Source organism: Chaetura pelagica, unplaced genomic scaffold (assembly GCF_000747805.2).
Source record: "Chaetura pelagica isolate M959 unplaced genomic scaffold, ChaPel_1.0 scaffold698, whole genome shotgun sequence".
NCBI classification, from domain to species: domain Eukaryota; kingdom Metazoa; phylum Chordata; class Aves; order Apodiformes; family Apodidae; genus Chaetura; species Chaetura pelagica.
In genome coordinates, this window is record NW_009954236.1 from 168823 (window position 1) to 185301 (window position 16479).

The 16479-nt window shown below is 49.6% G+C and overlaps 1 protein-coding gene across 1 annotated transcript in view; it reads left to right on the forward strand.

Annotated features, from left to right (window-relative positions):
• The first annotated feature begins 4654 nt into the window (after positions 1-4654).
• SEPN1 (selenoprotein N, 1) overlaps positions 4655-16479 on the forward strand; it is a 13547-nt gene continuing 1722 nt past the window's right edge. The window contains 11 exon segments of the mRNA XM_010003687.1: positions 4655-4676; positions 4679-4761; positions 9272-9389; positions 10185-10315; positions 10803-11015; positions 11836-11960; positions 12254-12391; positions 13698-13779; positions 14705-14893; positions 15931-16036; positions 16448-16478. Of these exon segments, the coding sequence (XP_010001989.1) occupies positions 4655-4676; positions 4679-4761; positions 9272-9389; positions 10185-10315; positions 10803-11015; positions 11836-11960; positions 12254-12391; positions 13698-13779; positions 14705-14893; positions 15931-16036; positions 16448-16478 (1238 nt within the window).

The following is a 16479-nucleotide window of genomic DNA, read 5'->3' on the forward strand; positions in this document are numbered from 1 at the left end:
ATTCATCATCTGATAGGGGTTAGGAGGAGTTCTCCTAAATGTCTTTATTTTTCTAGCAAAAAATAATCTCCAGCCAGGTTTGCTCTTTGGTAAATACATCATTGCTGGAATGAAGTAACAGAAGAAAAGGGACAAAAATTGAAGCCACGTCCTTCCCTGCATCCAGCCACTGAACTGGCAGCTTGGGATGAGGCTGCAGAGATGTTCACACACCATTCCTGGTCTCACCCTGGCACTCGTGAGTACCTGCTCAGCAGTTCTTGCAAGAAGGGCTGGATCTGGGATCCTCATCCTTCCTCCCAGCAGCTTTGCCTCTGGTCACTGCAAAGCTGTGGCCCTTGGGGATGGGATGTTCTGGTCATTCTTGTGACATTCTCCTGATAATTGGTTCAGTGAGCAGCTTGGGGAAGAGAGAGTTGCTTTGAGCAAGTTGTGAAAACAGAAGATGTGTTTCTAAATTCATGCCTCTGTTATTCCTCAAGAGAAATGAAGGTGTCAGCTGAGGACTTAGCATCATCCTGAGGATGAAGATACTGACTGGTAAGCCTGGCCTAGAGGAATGGTTATTGGTAAATAAACATCTTGGGACTGAGTTGTATTATCCCAAGAGCTTTGGGTACCAGGAAGCTGGCTTAGCTTGGAGGTTTTTTTATCATGGATTAAGGGAATTCCATAAATAAAAATGTGCTTTTGGAGTAACACAAAACACTCTGCTTGGCAAAATGTAAAGCCCTTGGATAAACAGCACAGTTCTAGTTTCCTTTGAAAATAGATCCCTGGTATTACAGTAAAACTCACCTCTTGTTTCTTCTTCCACACAAGTGAGCAAGATGATCTTAGTAAAGGCAGATGCCCTTCCAGAGAGGAGCTGCTGCTTTCCTGCCCTTCCTTGGCTGCAGCACAACCAGGGAGCTGTTCAGTTGCCCCACATGCCTGACAGGGTGAAGCTTAGTGGTAAGTTTACTTGCCAAGACACTGATGTGGAGCTCTGTACCAGGCATGGGGACAACTTTTTGTTGCCAACAACCATGCTTGAAAGTTTCCATCCCTGTAGACCACACTTCTGCAAACACTTCTCTGTGCTCACAGGTACCCACATGGAATCCCTGAAGCCAGTGGGTTAATCATAGGCACCAAGTTAAGCAGGTATGTGTTTAGCAGGAGTACAGATTTGTTCCAAGGATCAGCTGTTATTCCAAGGCCTGGCCCTGATCCATGACTGGGATTCTTCTGTCCTACAGCAATGCAGGGAACAGGTGGTGGTGGAACTTCTGTTTGTCCAGGTGGGAACCCCTTTGTTTTTAGACTTTTAAGTAGATAAATACATTGGATGTTATATTTGAACCAGAGGTTTGGTTTTAAATGTCCAATGGAAAGGATCTGGGAAGGTGTGTGTCTTGGAGTTGCCTTCCTGCCTTTCAGTGTCAAGCATGTGGGACACCAGTGGGAATTCTGTTCTTGGTTTATGGTGGGTTGTTTCTATTTCTGAGCCACCTTAGAAGGAGGTGTGATCAGCCTAGGCTATTTCCCATTTCCCGTTACATTCCAGTTCAGGAGCCATGATTACCATGTTAAATTTCACCATCAGAACCTGTGGTCCTGTTTACATCAGAAGGAATATCCTGTAAGTGAAATTAGGATAAAAGAAAGTTGCATTAGTTGTAGAGATGAAAACTAATACCTATCACTTGTGGAATGGCTGAAGCCAGAGAAGACAAAACTATCCAGAAAACAAAACACATCTTTTTTGTAACCCACACTTAATTTTTTACAACCTCATTCAGCTCCCTTGGAAGGCTTTCAGCAGAATTAGTTATTGGATTCAAAAGCCTGGCAGAAGCAGTATTTTTCCACAGACATTTTGATCTGATCTATTAATCTAATTGTTTCAGAATCGAGCTCTGGCTCCCAGTGTGAGCAGCTTCAAAGTTTCAGCAGTTACTTCTGATCATATTTGAGTCTTTGGTTTCATTCCCTGTGGAGCCTCAACCGGGTACTGTGCTGTGATTAGGAATCCTCTCAATAAACCACCCCTGCCTTGTAAAGGCTTTTGTTCAGTGAGTGTCAGAACTGGAAGTGACCCACCAGGTTGGATTGCTTCCTACTGAAGAGGAAGGGCCAAGAGGGAGTTGGGAAGCCTGTAGGGGTTCAGTAGGCATTGGCTCCTGCTCTTCAACTACATGATCCACTTAGAAATGTCACAGTCAAATGTCATTTCACTCCATAGCCTTTGCTGGCCATTCCTTTTCCAGGATGAACTGTGTTTTCCATGGCTGCAAAGCTTTGTCACAGCCCATCCCCAGAGCAGGATGCAAACACCTCCAGTTTTCTTGTCCCCTTTGAAAAGCCCCCTGTGAAACCAGGCTTGGTTCCTCCATGATCTGTTTTCCAAAGGATTCATGTTTTTGGTCGGGACTTGCTGCCTCAGAGGGGTTTCAGTTTCCAGGTGCTTTCTCCATTTGTGCACAGAGCTCAGATTTTAGTGCTGCTTTCCATTCCACTGTGATCCCTTTGGCTTTGAAACAGGCCAGGGTTATAGGCTGTGGGAATGGGGCCATCAATTTAAACCAGGACAGGGTTTCTCTGCTCTCAACGTGCTGCCCTGGAACTTGAAGTTACTGCCTGTTCTCTGGCGTATGGAAAACTCATCCCTTTCCTGCAGAAAAAGTTGCTCTGACCTTTTTGTCCCTGCTACCAATTTTTCACAATTTTTCTCATTTTCAGCTGGACTCTCTCCCTTCTGGCAAATGGGAAATTTGGGATAATTTTTCCTGCTGGGTGAGTTTCCTGGTGGAAATCTTCCTTGTTGTCAGGAGGATTTCCTTTGATACGAGTGTGCCTGGGTGGGCCACACAGCAGATGTCAGGGTATTTAAAATTCTTCCTGAGCACTGGAATCTGTAATCTCAAGAACCAGCCGTGTAGAACCAGGAGTTGTTGGTTTTGTTCTCCTTTGTGGAGGATTAGTTATCAGCAGATGCCCTGAATTATTTCACCTTTTGTCTTTCGTTCTTTTTCCTATCAAATAATTCATCCGTTTGTCATCGTTATGTGATTGCTGGTGACACTGGAAACGGTTTAGGTGTAAAATGAATCCTTCTGCTTCTCCTCTAAATGGTATAATTCTGGCTCTGCCAGCCACCCTGTCAAGTCTCCTTCTCCATCTGGGTGTCTGCAGGCTTTGTCATCTCCTATCACCTCTTGTGCTTGCTCATTTCCCAAACACCCAAGTGCATTTATCCTGTTCCAAAGCCATCTTGTTTTGTTACATTTTGTGGCTCTAAAGGTACTCGGTAGGTTATTTGAGGTAAGCAGCAGCTCTCCACATCTCACTGCCCAACCTAATGAGTCCAGGAAGTTTTAAAGCACATCTGCTCAAAGTGTCGGAGTGCTTAACTCATTCACAACTGTCTCTGCACCTAGACATAATTTCCATGCTTCGTTAATTCCGTTCCTCCCATCTCCTCCCCATGGCCCAAGCACCGGATGGGGAGGTGGAGAACAAAGAGTTTGATTAACATTTTCTTCTGTGGTGGACCTGGCAGAAGGAACCTTCTCCTTCCTCCCTTGGCCATGCAGATGTAAGGACACTGATCTGAGCTACAAACAAGCCATTGTTTCTTCTGCTGCTGATCCATTGTGTTGCCCAGGCTGGCACCACGACTGCAAGAGAAGCATCAAGGGCTGTTGGTCTGCAAGAAAATGCACGGTGTGATTTTTGGGGTGTTTTTTTTTGGTCTTTTCCCAGGAATTGCTGAAAACTACACACTCCTGGCCTGCTCTGCCCAGGATTACCAGCCTCTTCCTCCTCCCTTGATGCAGCTGCTGCTGCTCTCTTAGTGGCTTGGTCATGCTCTCCTCATCTCCAACCAAAACGCTCTTTAAACCTAAAACAAAAAATGATTAGGCAGGCTTAGGAAGCAGCGAAAGCTTCAAAGGATTAAATGCTAACGCTTCCTACTACCCTTAGAGAGATCAAACATCCTGCTCGGTTAGCCCTGCAGCAGCAGAAAATGGTACTAAATCTTCCCCAGCAATCAGGGGATTTCGGCGGCAGAGCAGGAGACTGATTTATGAGGAAAGATTAAAATGACTAAATATACATCTCTTGGCCAAGCCACTGGTGGAGGAGCAACGGAACAACCGTGTGGAACCTGAAGGGCACAGGGAGGGTGGAAAAGTTGGGGAAGAGTGGTAAAAACGACTGAGAAACGTGGGGTGACAGGAGAGACGCCTCAGGAGCTGGGCATGGGGTGGTGGCTCGGGTGGGCCCCGTGGCTCTCACCCTGCCATCCCGGGGGCTTAAACCTCAGGGAAATCACTGCGAGTAAAGCCACTCAGAGCCGATTTGGGGGGGGGAAATGGGTGTTTTGGTGAAATGAAACCATATAGCGGGTTTTAATCCCGACTGCGCGGGAGTCACGGCGGGGGCCGGAGAAGGGGGAGAGGGGCCTGATGGGGGGCCCCGTCCGACCCTTCTCCCCCCTTCTCCGGCTCCTCTTCCCGCTTCCCCGGCTCCTCTTCCCGCTCCCCCGGCTCCTCTTCTCCCCTCTCCGGCCCCCGGGGGGGAAGGACTCCGGCTCCAGCCCGGCCCCGGCCCCTCCTCCCCCGGCCATGGCGGCGAAGCGGCGGCAGCGCTGAAGGAGCGCGGGGCGATGGCGGGTCCCGGCGCGGCCCCCCGCGCCTGGCTTGGGCCCTCGCCGCTCTAGCGGCTTTAGTCGCCGTGAAATATTATCGGGACGCTGAAGTGGCCCGGCAGCAGGTAAAAAGGGGGAAGGGGCGAGAGGTGGCGGGGGGGGGAGAAGGAAGGAGGGGTCAGCCCTGAGGCCCCGCGCTGAGGGGAGGGATGAAATGGCGGGCGGAGGCGTCGGCGCCGCTCTGAGGGCCGGTGCAAGGTGAGGGTGGCTGCTCCGGGCTGAGGGGACCGGCAGGCAGCGGTGGCTAGCGGGGTTGAGGTGGCCGCTGGGGTCGAGGTACCCACCAGGCATTGATGGCCGCTGGGGTTGAGAAGGCCGTGGGGCTGAGGTGATGGACAGACATGGGTGGCTACTGGGTTGAGGTGGCCATCCTGAGGCTGAGAGGGCCACTGGGCTGTGGTGCCAGCCACTGGGTTGTGGTGGCGGCCACTGGATTGTGGTGGTGGCCACTGGGCTGTGGTGGCAGCCACTGGGTTGTGGTGGCGGCCACTGGATTGTGGTGGTGGCCACTGGGCTGTGGTGGCAGCCACTGGGTTGTGGTGGCGGCCACTGGATTGTGGTGGTGGCCACTGGGCTGTGGTGGCAGCCACTGGGTTGTGGTGGCGGCCACTGGATTGTGGTGGTGGCCACTGGGCTGTGGTGGCAGCCACTGGGTTGTGGTGGCGGCCACTGGATTGTGGTGGTGGCCACTGGGCTGTGGTGGCCACGGGACGTTGGTGGCTGCAGTCTTGAGGTGGCCACCGCTGGGCTGTGGTGACCAACAAGCCTTGGCAGCCACTGCCAGGCCGTGGGGAAAGCCAAGTATCAGCTACTGCTGAGCTTGAAGAGGCCACCACCAGGCTGTGGGGACCACAGAACTCCGGCAGCCAGCTCTATCCAGACTGTAGGGATCACCAGACACCAGTTGTCATGGAGCCTCAGGTGGCCAATGTCAAGCTGTGGTAGTCACCACCAGGCTGAGGGGACCCTTGGGATGTGGTGCTTGCCACACAACAGTGGATCCAGGCTTGAGGTGGCCACTGCCAGGCTGAGGTCTTGCAGTGCTGTGGTGGCCACAGGGATCCTGGTGGCCACAGGGATCCTGGTGGCCAGCAAAGGGCTGAAACAACTACAGAGCTGTGGTGGGTTCTGGTACTAGAAATGCAGCTCTTGTGTAGATCTGCCCTGACTGTAGAAACAGGAAAATTATGGAGGATGTGAGCTGAAAAATGGGGAGGATTTTTGAGGGGTTTTGTGGGTGTTGGGGGTTTTTTTTATTAGGCTGATTGACATTGGTTTTGATTGTAATCCATATCATACCAATGGCTGCCTCCTGCTTTGGAGGGATCAGGCCTTTGTTAAAGGTCATATTACCCCTGGCTATTCTTCTCTTGATCTTTCTGTAGTAAAAAGACAAGTGTTTTTCAAAGGACAGCTCTTTGCTTTGTCTCTTGCATTGCAAAAAACGGGAAAATTACTCAACCCAGTTAATTAGAAGAATCTTTTGAGAAGGACAGAAGGGTCAGGATAGTCCTTCACAGGCTGAGTACCTCAGCCCTGCCTGACACAAAACCAGGTCTCCTGGAGGTTTTGTTTGTCCCAGAGGACAGGCTGTGACTGGGCACTGCTGGAGAGCAAATTTGAACAGCACAAGGTTTTTATTTTTTCTTCTTCTGGCTTAAAACATACCTCTTACACATACTTTCATACATACTTCTCTGGAAGTGTTTATTTCGCTAATCAACCCACAGTCAGGTGGGAGAAGAAAACTCTTTGTGAAAACCACAGCTTTGCTTCTCTTCAAAAAGATTGACAAAGCTCAATCTTACTCCTCTGGCACAAACAGGGAAACTTTTTTGTTTCTTTTAAACTCAGATTAGAAAGAAAAAAAAAATAAAAACCCCACAGGCTGTGAGGAGCTTCCTTCAATGTGTTATAAGAAACCAAAAGGCCAAGCCCTGATACCTCTTGCTGCTTTTCAACATAATTTTTTGCATCCCTTTTGACCAGTTACTGCAGGACTGATGTCTTTGTTCCTCTTTGTTTGGGGTGTTGTCCCTGGCTGGGTGGGTGTGGAGGGGCTGGCACTGCTGCCCAGCCTGGGGAGCAGAGAGAGGAATGTTGGCAAAGGGAGAGATCAGTCCTGCAGGGCTTTGCAGAACTGATGTGCTGGGCCCTTGCTGCCTGGAGCATTAAAGCTTTGCTGGGAGAGCAAAGATAGAAGCAGCTCTGGGAGGGCAGCAGCACACGAAGCAGGCAGGAGCAGGAGGCGTCTTCTGGAACAGGTAGGAGCTTGGTACCAATCCAGTTAGCAGGGAGGTGGAGTTCAGCTGACTGCTGGCACACGTGTGTGAGGTGTGGGAATCCTTCTCTGATGGTCTTGCAGCTGATGGTTTCCTATTGCTTAGCCTGTGTAGAAGTGCAGGCTGTAGGGGTGGAAGCATGCTCTCAGTTTTTGTCTGTATGCTGATTTTTGGATGCTGACATCCAACACCAGGCACATGTATCCCCCCCTTCACGTTCTACACCGATTTTTGGGTACTAGCACCCAACAGCAGGCACATCTGTCTCCCCCCTTCATGTTCTACATTGATGTTTGGTTGCTAACATCCAACACCAGACACTTGTATCACCCCCTTCACATTCTGCTGTCTTAGACCCAGTCTTCTGCATGCATAGGGTATAACTGGTTCTCTTTCTACCTCCAGCCCTGTTAAATGATCATGGCTTTTTCCTAACGCAGCAGCAGGCAGTCTAACCAACTAAAAACTTAGCTGCTCATTTGGCTCCCATCCCTTGAGGTCTGTGTCTGTGAAGTGCAAAAATAAGAGGGATTCAAAAAGATTCATCAGCAGGGAATCACTGATGTGCTGTGGAGAGAACTAGGAAATGGACCAACCCTTCAGAGCTCAGTACACATCCAGGACAGCCTCTGCTCCCAGAACACTTCCCTGCACCCCAGCTCCCAGACAGTGAGTGATCCTCAGTGAACAGTTAACCCCTTACCAGGTTAATGCATTATGTGCCCAGCACAAGCAAGATCCAGAGCTGAGAGGGGGACTGAAGCCTGGCCCAAAACTTCATGACATGACCCTGGCACCTGACTGCCAGGGAACAGGGCAGTTGCTCAGGAAGATGCTGTTATCTCTTAATAGGGCCAAGGATGTGCATCCCCATTCATCTGGGGGACAAAGGCACAGTTTTTACCCCAGGCATGTGGATTGTTCCTGTGTGCAGATACACAATCATCTTGTTCCTCCTCCATTCCTGTCTTCAGCTGAAGCACTCCCTGCCTTCTCCTTCCTCAGCCATGTTTGTGTCCAGACCTCTGGTTGTATTCCAGGGCCTTTATTTCTCTCTGTTTCAGTCCTGAAACTGCCCTGGAAGGCTCTTAAGTGCTTTTGTTGCTGCAGTTGACAGGAGCAAAGCCTTCCAGGCTGCATTAGTGCTGCTTCAGGCTGGCAGGCAACAGATGGAAAATAAACTAGTTTGGGAGCTCTGGGGATGGTAATGGTGCTGCAGGCAACAGAGAATTAACACAGCTAAACAGCAGAATACAGAGTATTTATCCTTGCAGCTTTAGGCTTTTATGGGGGCGGCAGGGGAAGCTGCCCCAAGATGTGGGTCACAGGGGATGTGCTGCAGCCTGGCTAGCAGGGCTGGGGCTTCTCTGACTTCTTGAATGTCTCTCCCTTCCTCTCATACCAATGTGGAGCTCTCTTGTTCTGCCCACAAGTCATCCCCTTCCCTTCAGGGCTGAGTGGAAATGACTCGAAGCATCTGGAGCCTTTCTGGGGCTGCTCCAAGGGATATGTTGTGTTTGAGTGGGGTTTTCCACTGGATGATCTCCATGTGGGCTTTGCAGAGGGAGAAACTGAGGCATAAAGGGAGAAACTGAAGCACAGAGGGAGAAACTGAGGCACAGGGTGGCTGGAATCTTGCAGAAGTTTTTGAAGAAAACTCTGGGATTTGTGGCTCCCCGGTGTGTGGCTGAATGGGTAGGCAGTGCTCCCTGTGGAACAGGGGGCCAAAATGTTCTATCCAGCCCTGAGGCTGGAGACCTGGAGGGGAACCTGAGGAGAGCAGGGTGGTTGTGTGCAGTAATGCTGGCGTGGATCTTAGCATGGGCATCAGTTAAGTTGCTTTCTGCAGAGTTACAAGGTCTTGGTTCGTTTCCTTTGTGTTTTTGTGCTGTGGGCAGTGTCTGACTGCCTCTGTTTCACTGCACATCACTTAACTACAGAAATCACCATCTCCAGGTGCTCTGAATATATGCAGGTTTAGGACCAACTATCTGGAAAAAAGTGGGAAACATTTCCTGACAAAAGACTGTGAGGCCAACTCTGAGCAAATGATTCTGTTTTAATTACTTAGCCAGATGTAGTTTTAATATTCTCATGCCAACAGTTCCTGGACTCCCATCCCTATGGTAAATAGCACCAAATCCTGCCAAGTGGTGGTTAATCTTTCGATTTGATGGCTGTGTTTGTGTGCTGGAAAGAATGCAAATTAACTCCAAAGCTGAGCGAGGGGCTGGAGTGAATTTCTGCAGGAGGTTGGAATGAAATCTCACTTTGCCTTTTCTTCCTGACCTAGGAGCTGGCTCTGAAGTCTTTGGGAAGTGAGGGGCTGTTCCTCTTCTCTTCTCTGGACACAAACAACGATCTATACCTCAGTCCAGAGGAGTTCAAGCCAATAGCTGAGAAGCTGACAGGTTGGTATCTGTCTGCCTGCAGAGCTCTCTGCACAGACCAAGCACAAGCCAAAGATGATACACTCCACAATTTTTATTCATGTCTTTCTTTTTTTTCTGGGTGCTGGTTTGGGTTTTATTTACATGAAGAGAGGCTGCTAAGCTTTATCTATTTTTTAAAAGGCCTAAGCAATAGACATGAATCTGACAAAGTAGTTTTTAGAAGACAGAAGATCCCATTGCTGGACTAGCAAAGTACATAAGTTACTTTGTCTAAAGCTTAAAGGGGATTTGGGATGGGTGAATGCAACAAATACAGCTCATCCCAGGCTAGGCCAAAACTGTTAATAACTCACAGCATTTCATTCACACACTCCTCTGGCTGTAGCAGCCTCTCTGAAATAGGAATTGTGAGAGATGATGTTTGGAGACCATATCAGCCTGTGACAAATGTCTCCTGGTGGAGCCAAGCAGGAAGAAACGTGGTGGTGTGATATGCAGGAGAGCTTACAGTGCAGTTGAAATACAGACAGTTTTTTGCTTGTGCTGTAATGAATTGACTACAGTGGGTGTTGTGATCCCTCTGAGGTGACATGAGACTGCTCCACTGAGCCATGGGGCTTAGAGAGTTGTCCACTAACAGGAGTGCTCCTCTTCAATTCATCTCAGAGGTGGGTCTTAAGTTCTGCAGAGTAGGGACAGCTGGGAAGCTCCCAGTGCTCCTGGATTTGCCAGGATAAATGTGTAATCACTTCACAGTTGCTTCAAAGGGGAGAGAAGGGAAACAGCTGTTAAAATTCCTGTCCCTTTGTTTAGGGGTTGCTCCCATCTCAGAGTTTGAAGAGGAGGAGACGCCTGATCCGAGTGGGGAGACCTTGTCCATTGTGGCTCAATTCCAGCCTTTGGTCATGGAAACAATGACGAAGAGCAAAGATGGTTTCTTGGGAGTAGGTATCATGCAGGATGTGTGTGGCCAGAAGTTCTGATATAAACACATCCTGTGGGCTGGTAACATCACCAGGAAGAAGTGCTAGTGCATCAGGAGTGGGAGGTGATCTTACTCCAGCCCCTGGGAGTTGCTCTGATGAGCCAGCTTGCTGCTTTCTGCAGTGTTTCATTGTTTCCAGGGCACTCAGCAGCTCTGTGCCCCAATTAACACACCCTTCCTTGGAAGCCTGAAGCGACATTAGGGATGGCTTTTCTGCAGCTAAATCCAAAACAGCAGTGTGATGTGGCATGTTCCTCTCTCTCCCATTTCCCATTTCTCACATAACTGAAAGTTGACAGAACTATTTGGTGGTGTTTGGGGTGGTAGGAGGAATTTAAAATGTGGTGGATTTTTTTTCCCCTCCTCCAAATCCTACTCACATCCATCAGCTCTACTGCACTTGTGAAGAGTCCAGTCTAGGCTCTGATAGTATCTTCTGTTCACAGATTTCTCATGTTGCTCTGGCTGGGCTGAGGAACTGGACTGCCCCTGCAACCCCTAAGAGTGTGATGCTTGCCAGGCAGTTTAAAGCCTTTCTTCCTCCAAAGAATAAACTGGATCTTGGGGATCCGTGGTGGATAATTCCTAGTGAATTGAACATCTTCACTGGGTATCTTTCCAACAACAGATTTTATCCTCCACCTCCGAAGGGCAAAGAGGTGAGATACGGAACTCAGTTTCTATATAACTTAGAGGTAGTTTGTGTGAGTGTTCTGCCTTACAGGCCAGATGAATTGAAGGAGTCCCTGGAGCAGACAAGGCTGTTGCATTATCTCTCCCTGGACTTTCTAAGGGAGCAATAATGCAGCATACAGCCAGGAGCAGAGCCTTCTAAATTGGAGGTAAAACAGAGCTCAGAGTGTTTGTCATGGCCAGATGAGACTGACTTGAGTATTCATCTTGCTTCTGTTTTCATTTTTAGGCTAGTCTTGCCAGGCCAAGAAGGGGGGGAGAGGGTTATTCAGGAATCACTTGTATGAAGTGATTGTGCCTTGTGGAACAGTTGCCAAGTGCCACCCCAGAGGTGAGCATGTCATTGACAAGAGAAAAAAAAATACATTGGTTTGTAAGGCCAGACGTGTCTGCCCCTCTGGGGGTGTGGGCAGGTGTTGGTGATCACAGAGCTGATACATCTTCACAGCCTGGTGTGGTTATTGATTGCACACCCCCTCTTTCCAGTCTTCAGTGGTATTGATGGAGGCAGCCTCACAGGTCACTACCCTGTACTAGGACATTCAGCCCACTGGGATGATGGAAACTTGCAAACAGTGGGAATAGCAGAAAAACCATCTAAGGTGGATTTATTTTCAAAAGCTGCCTTTTGCTTTATCTCCTTGTGTTGTGATTAAGTAGGTCTCTGAGCTAATTTTTAAGTCACAGCAGTTCTCTTGCCATTTTGGTCGGGTGGGGAATTACTTTGGAGCTGCAGCTGATCTGCAGGGTTCTCATTTTTGGCTCTTTTTGCAATTCTTGCCCTAGATCATAATCCACAAGCTTCTGAGCATGTTCCACCCACGCCCCTTTGTCAGGACACGCTTTGCTCCCCAGGGAGCTGTGGCCTGCATCCAAGCCATCAGCACCTTCTACTACACCATAGCCTTCAGGTAAGGCCATGGGGTCAGGGTGCTGGGGAAGGGCTTGGGGGCTCTTCATAGAATCACGGACTGATTTGGGTGGGAAGGCATCAATAATGGAGATGATCCTAACCCAGGGGATCTGCTCCAGTCTTTACCCTCTCCTTTGCATGACGTGAAAAGCTTTTTGAACTGATCCTCTCTGCCCCAATTTAGCTTCATAATTTCTGGTGCCTGGAGATAACTTCTCCCTGCTGTTATCTGCATGCATGATCCATTCTTTCCTCCCAGCACTGCAGCTGATTTTTCCTTTCTCATTTCAGGATCCATGCTGAGTTCCAGCTGAATGAGCCACCAGACTTTCCCTTCTGGTTTTCCCCAGGCCAGTTCACAGGTCACATCATCCTCTCCAAGGACTCTTCCCATGTCCGAGAGTTTAAGCTCTATGTCCCTAACAACAGGTACAGTTTTTTCTCTCTCTTCCCAGCTGCTGAACAGACTTGGGGGTTGTTGTCAGTGGAACCCAGGGGCTCTAGGATCCTGTCCTAGGCAGAACTGGGATCCATGGAGACTGGTGGGATCTTTTTATAGGAAGAGTGCAGTGCCAGCCCTGTCCCTTGTGGTATGTGGGCATCCTGGTCTGTGCAGGGAAGGCAGGTCTGCAGTCTGAGCTTTGGAAAGGCTGGTTCTGCTCTTTGCTTCTCTGCTCTCCCCACACATCCTTCCCTGCCAGAGGTCACCACAGTCATCCTGTCCTCAATTCTCCAGACACAGTTGCTCCCTGATCTGGTTCTGATGCAATTTTTCAGGAACATCTGATTATCAACAGGTCTGGGGGCGGGGGGGGGGAACATCTGGCTTGGAAGAGGCAGGAGAGGACAAGGGCAGAGGAGGGACAGTGGAGGGGCAAGGCAGAGGTTGCTGGGGACACAGAGCTGGGGAGGGATGTCCCTGCACAACCTGGCTCATGCTTTTCAGCCAAGACCCCGAGTGAATTGAGTGCTGCAGTTGCCTATAAAACTGGCAAATGCATCTCTACTAGTCACTTAGGATCCCTGACCCATTTCAGAGTGGGATTAACTCACCAGTAACTGTTCCTTGGTACTTAGAGGGTGGGGAGGGATAGGCAGGGTGTGGAGGGGCAGCCCCTGGCAATCCGGATGCTTGGGTCAGGGCAGTGAAGTTCAGCAAAGCCTGATGATCTTTCTTCAACCTGCTTTTTGCTTGGTGCTTCACAGGTTTTGTGTGTGTAGCTTCACACTAGCTCATTCCTGTTTTCTGGCAGGCAGCTGGAAGCATTTTAAGGGAAAGCAGCTTCAAATCTCTTTGCCCGCAAAGGCTGGAGTGAAAATGCCATTATAACATTACCCTGGCGACTCAGTCCCTATGGCTCTGTCAGCACATTTGTTAGAGCAAGCAGACACTTAGAGCTCTGCCAGCAGCTCCTTACCTCTTGCTTCCAAAAAACATTTTTAAAAGTTCAGCAGGATCAGAATGTGCAAGTTAAGTGCTGGGAAGGAAGGGGGAGCAAAGACACCTCTCCCTTCCTCACTGTGACAGTGCTCAAAGGTGTGAGCTCATTTGCCCAAGATGTTGGGTGGGTGCCTGGGTCCTGATCCAGCAGGGATCTAGTGCTGCTGGTTTGGTGCAGGGAACGTGGTGATCTCCAAGAAGCCAGAGGCTCTGGGCTTCAGTGTTGGCCCTGCAAGGGAAGCACTGGATGTCCTCATTTGTTCAGACTCTGAACGTTCTGGATTCACCTTTCAGATCCCTGAACGTGGACATGGAGTGGCTGTACGGGGCGAGTGAAAGCAGCAACATGGAAGTGGACATTGGTTACCTGCCTCAGGTCTGGAGTCCCTCTCAGTCCTCTGTGTGCGTGCAGGATCTCAGCAGGATTTGTGCTGCCATGCCCCTAAGCTGCATAACCTCTGTTATCCCTCTTCTTTAGGGATTTCTCTTGAACATTTCAATATAACAATATAAGCTCTCTTGATCTCTGCGTGTCCTCTGCAGCTGTGTGCCTCCCTCTTGCCAGTTCTTGTAATATTGTATTTTCTCCCCTCTGTGTGAGTTAAATCCTAAGGTCCCAGGGTTATGTGACTTCTTCCATATTTAAAAAGTTGTCTGACAGGCAGTGGGGAAGATTAGGAGCTGAGCCTGGCAGGGAGTATGAACAACAGTGTGTCTGAATTTAGAAACTGCATGAGGTTATTCCCCTAGTCTGTGGTAATCCCAGCTCTTGGGACAGGACACATCAGTCAGAATTTTGAATGCCTGAATTTAACAGTCCCATTCTCTCCTAAACTAGATCCGTGTTTCTTTTTAATTGCCTGAAGTCAGGAAAGAGACTTAGAGAATCATTTCAGCTTTCCCTGTTGCACCCTCTTGTGGCTGCCCACGGGCTGTGTAAGGGCTGTGCTGGTGGGATGAGCAAGAGCTTCAAACTAGCTCTGCACATCCCAGTGATTTTAAGGATCTGGGGTCCCACAGTCAAAAATCTGCACTGGAAAGGTGGAAACATGGAGTGAACTGGGCTTGTGCATCTCCAATCTAATGAGCACAGTCAGGCAGTCAGTGAAGTGAAGTTGCTTTCCTGCTATTCCCCAATAAAACGCATCTGCAGCTGGTAAAGTGCAGCTCCAGGAGACAATCAAGCTGTATCTTCATTAGAAGCTGCACAATCTTACATTGCATCTTTACCCTGTCCTGGAGTACAGAAAAACCAGGAGTGGGATGTCTGCAATATTCCAACCTGGTCTGTTCTCCTGCAGATGGAGTTGGAATCGACAGGGCCTTCGATCCCCTCTGTGATCCATGATGAAAACGGGAATGTGATTGACAGCAGGGATCCCTCAGGGGAACCCATTCAGTTTGTGTTTGAAGAGATAACCTGGCAGCAGGAAATTCCCTGGGAAGAGGCAGCCCAGAAGCTGGAAGTGGCCATGTATCCATTTAAGAAGGTGAGAAGGTGCCTGGGCTTTTCCTTAGCATGATTGTTTGGGGCAGGACCTTCACCAAGATGTCCAGTCACCTCGAGAACCAGCAGAAATCAGAGGCCACAATGTGATGAGCATTCAGAGTAGTGTGAGGGTGTCCCAGCTCAGCATGTGTGGCTTGCTGGCCACCCAGTTTCCAGAGCAGGGAGCCCAGCAGCTCTGAAAGACCATTTGGGGTCATGCAGAAGCAAAGCTTGGATGTCATGTGTCCCAGGCTTGTGTTGTAAATGTTGGTTCATCTTTCCTTCCTCTTATCAGTAGCTGCTGATGCCATTTCTGAGTGGAGTAGGTGATTGTGCTGCTTACAAATGGTTTTCTTCTGGTGCAATGTTCAGCTACCTTTGGACCAAGCTTTCCTTATCAGCACAAAACACATAGTCTGCCTGTGCCTCTGCATCCCCCCAGTGAGACACAAATTTATAACACTGGGTGACCCAAACTATTTACCATGCCAGTAGCCTGTGGAGCAGGTGGCTACTGCCTGTCACCACTTCCTTGGCTGAAGGGACACGTTTCAATGGCTGCCTCCTTGTGCCTGAGCTTACAAATGTCTCTTTAAGCTGCCAAGATGTTAATAAAGTTCTCTTCATTCAAGTGATTGGACAGTCTTTGTGCAGGGTCCCTCACAGCCAGTTTTTAGGCCATTTCAGTTAGGTATTGTAAAAAAATATCTCCAGGCCAGGTTTCCCAGTCTGCTGAGGTGGGTTTGCAGGCAGCCTGGCTGCAGTTCTGCAGATGTTCTGCAGTGTGTAAAGGTGGGGCTCTGGGTGCCAGTAACAGCCCATGTGCTGTGAGAAGCTCCCTGTGGTCTCACCAGGAGATGAAGTTGTCCCTGGGGTGTGCACTGTGATTGTCATTTGATTTATTCTGCAGGATCTGCTGCACATTAAACTCTGTGTGTGTCACCTGTGGGATGTGGCAGGTCTGGTTCCTTCAGACCCTGCTCATATTTGAGGTGGGCTGTTCTGTGTCTGTTTCTCAAGCCATCTGTCTGTCCTCAGGTCTCCTATCTTCCCTTCACTCAAGCTTTTGAGAGAGCAAAAGCAGAAAAGAAGCTGGTGCACTCGATCCTGCTGTGGGGTGCCCTGGATGACCAGTCCTGCTGAGGTGAGGACATTCCCAGCGTGGCTGTAGGAATGGTGTGAAGAGCTGGGGTTCAGGTGGTGTCTCCAGCATGGATGGGCTCTGCTCAGCACTCAGTGGATCTGCAGGGCCTGATCCTTTCCTAAAGTGCACCACACTGGTCAGCCTCCATGGCAAGCTTGGCCTGGTCCTTCTGTGGCCTTGCAGGTATCTGGGGGCTGCTCTGGTGAGTCTTCTCTGCCAGCAGCACACACAGAAAACAATCACCTGTGGGAAACTGCCAACAAAAGAGAAAAAAGACAATGGGCTGGTCTGGGGGGAGCCTGAGCCATCTGCCCCAGCAATCAGAGAGGTGACATGGTGGTGGCATCAAGCTTGGCAACAGTCACCTCAGGAAACTCAGCAAACCACCGGGTGTCTCTCTTCCTGTGCCAGGTTCAGGGCGAACTCTCCGGGAGACCGTCCTG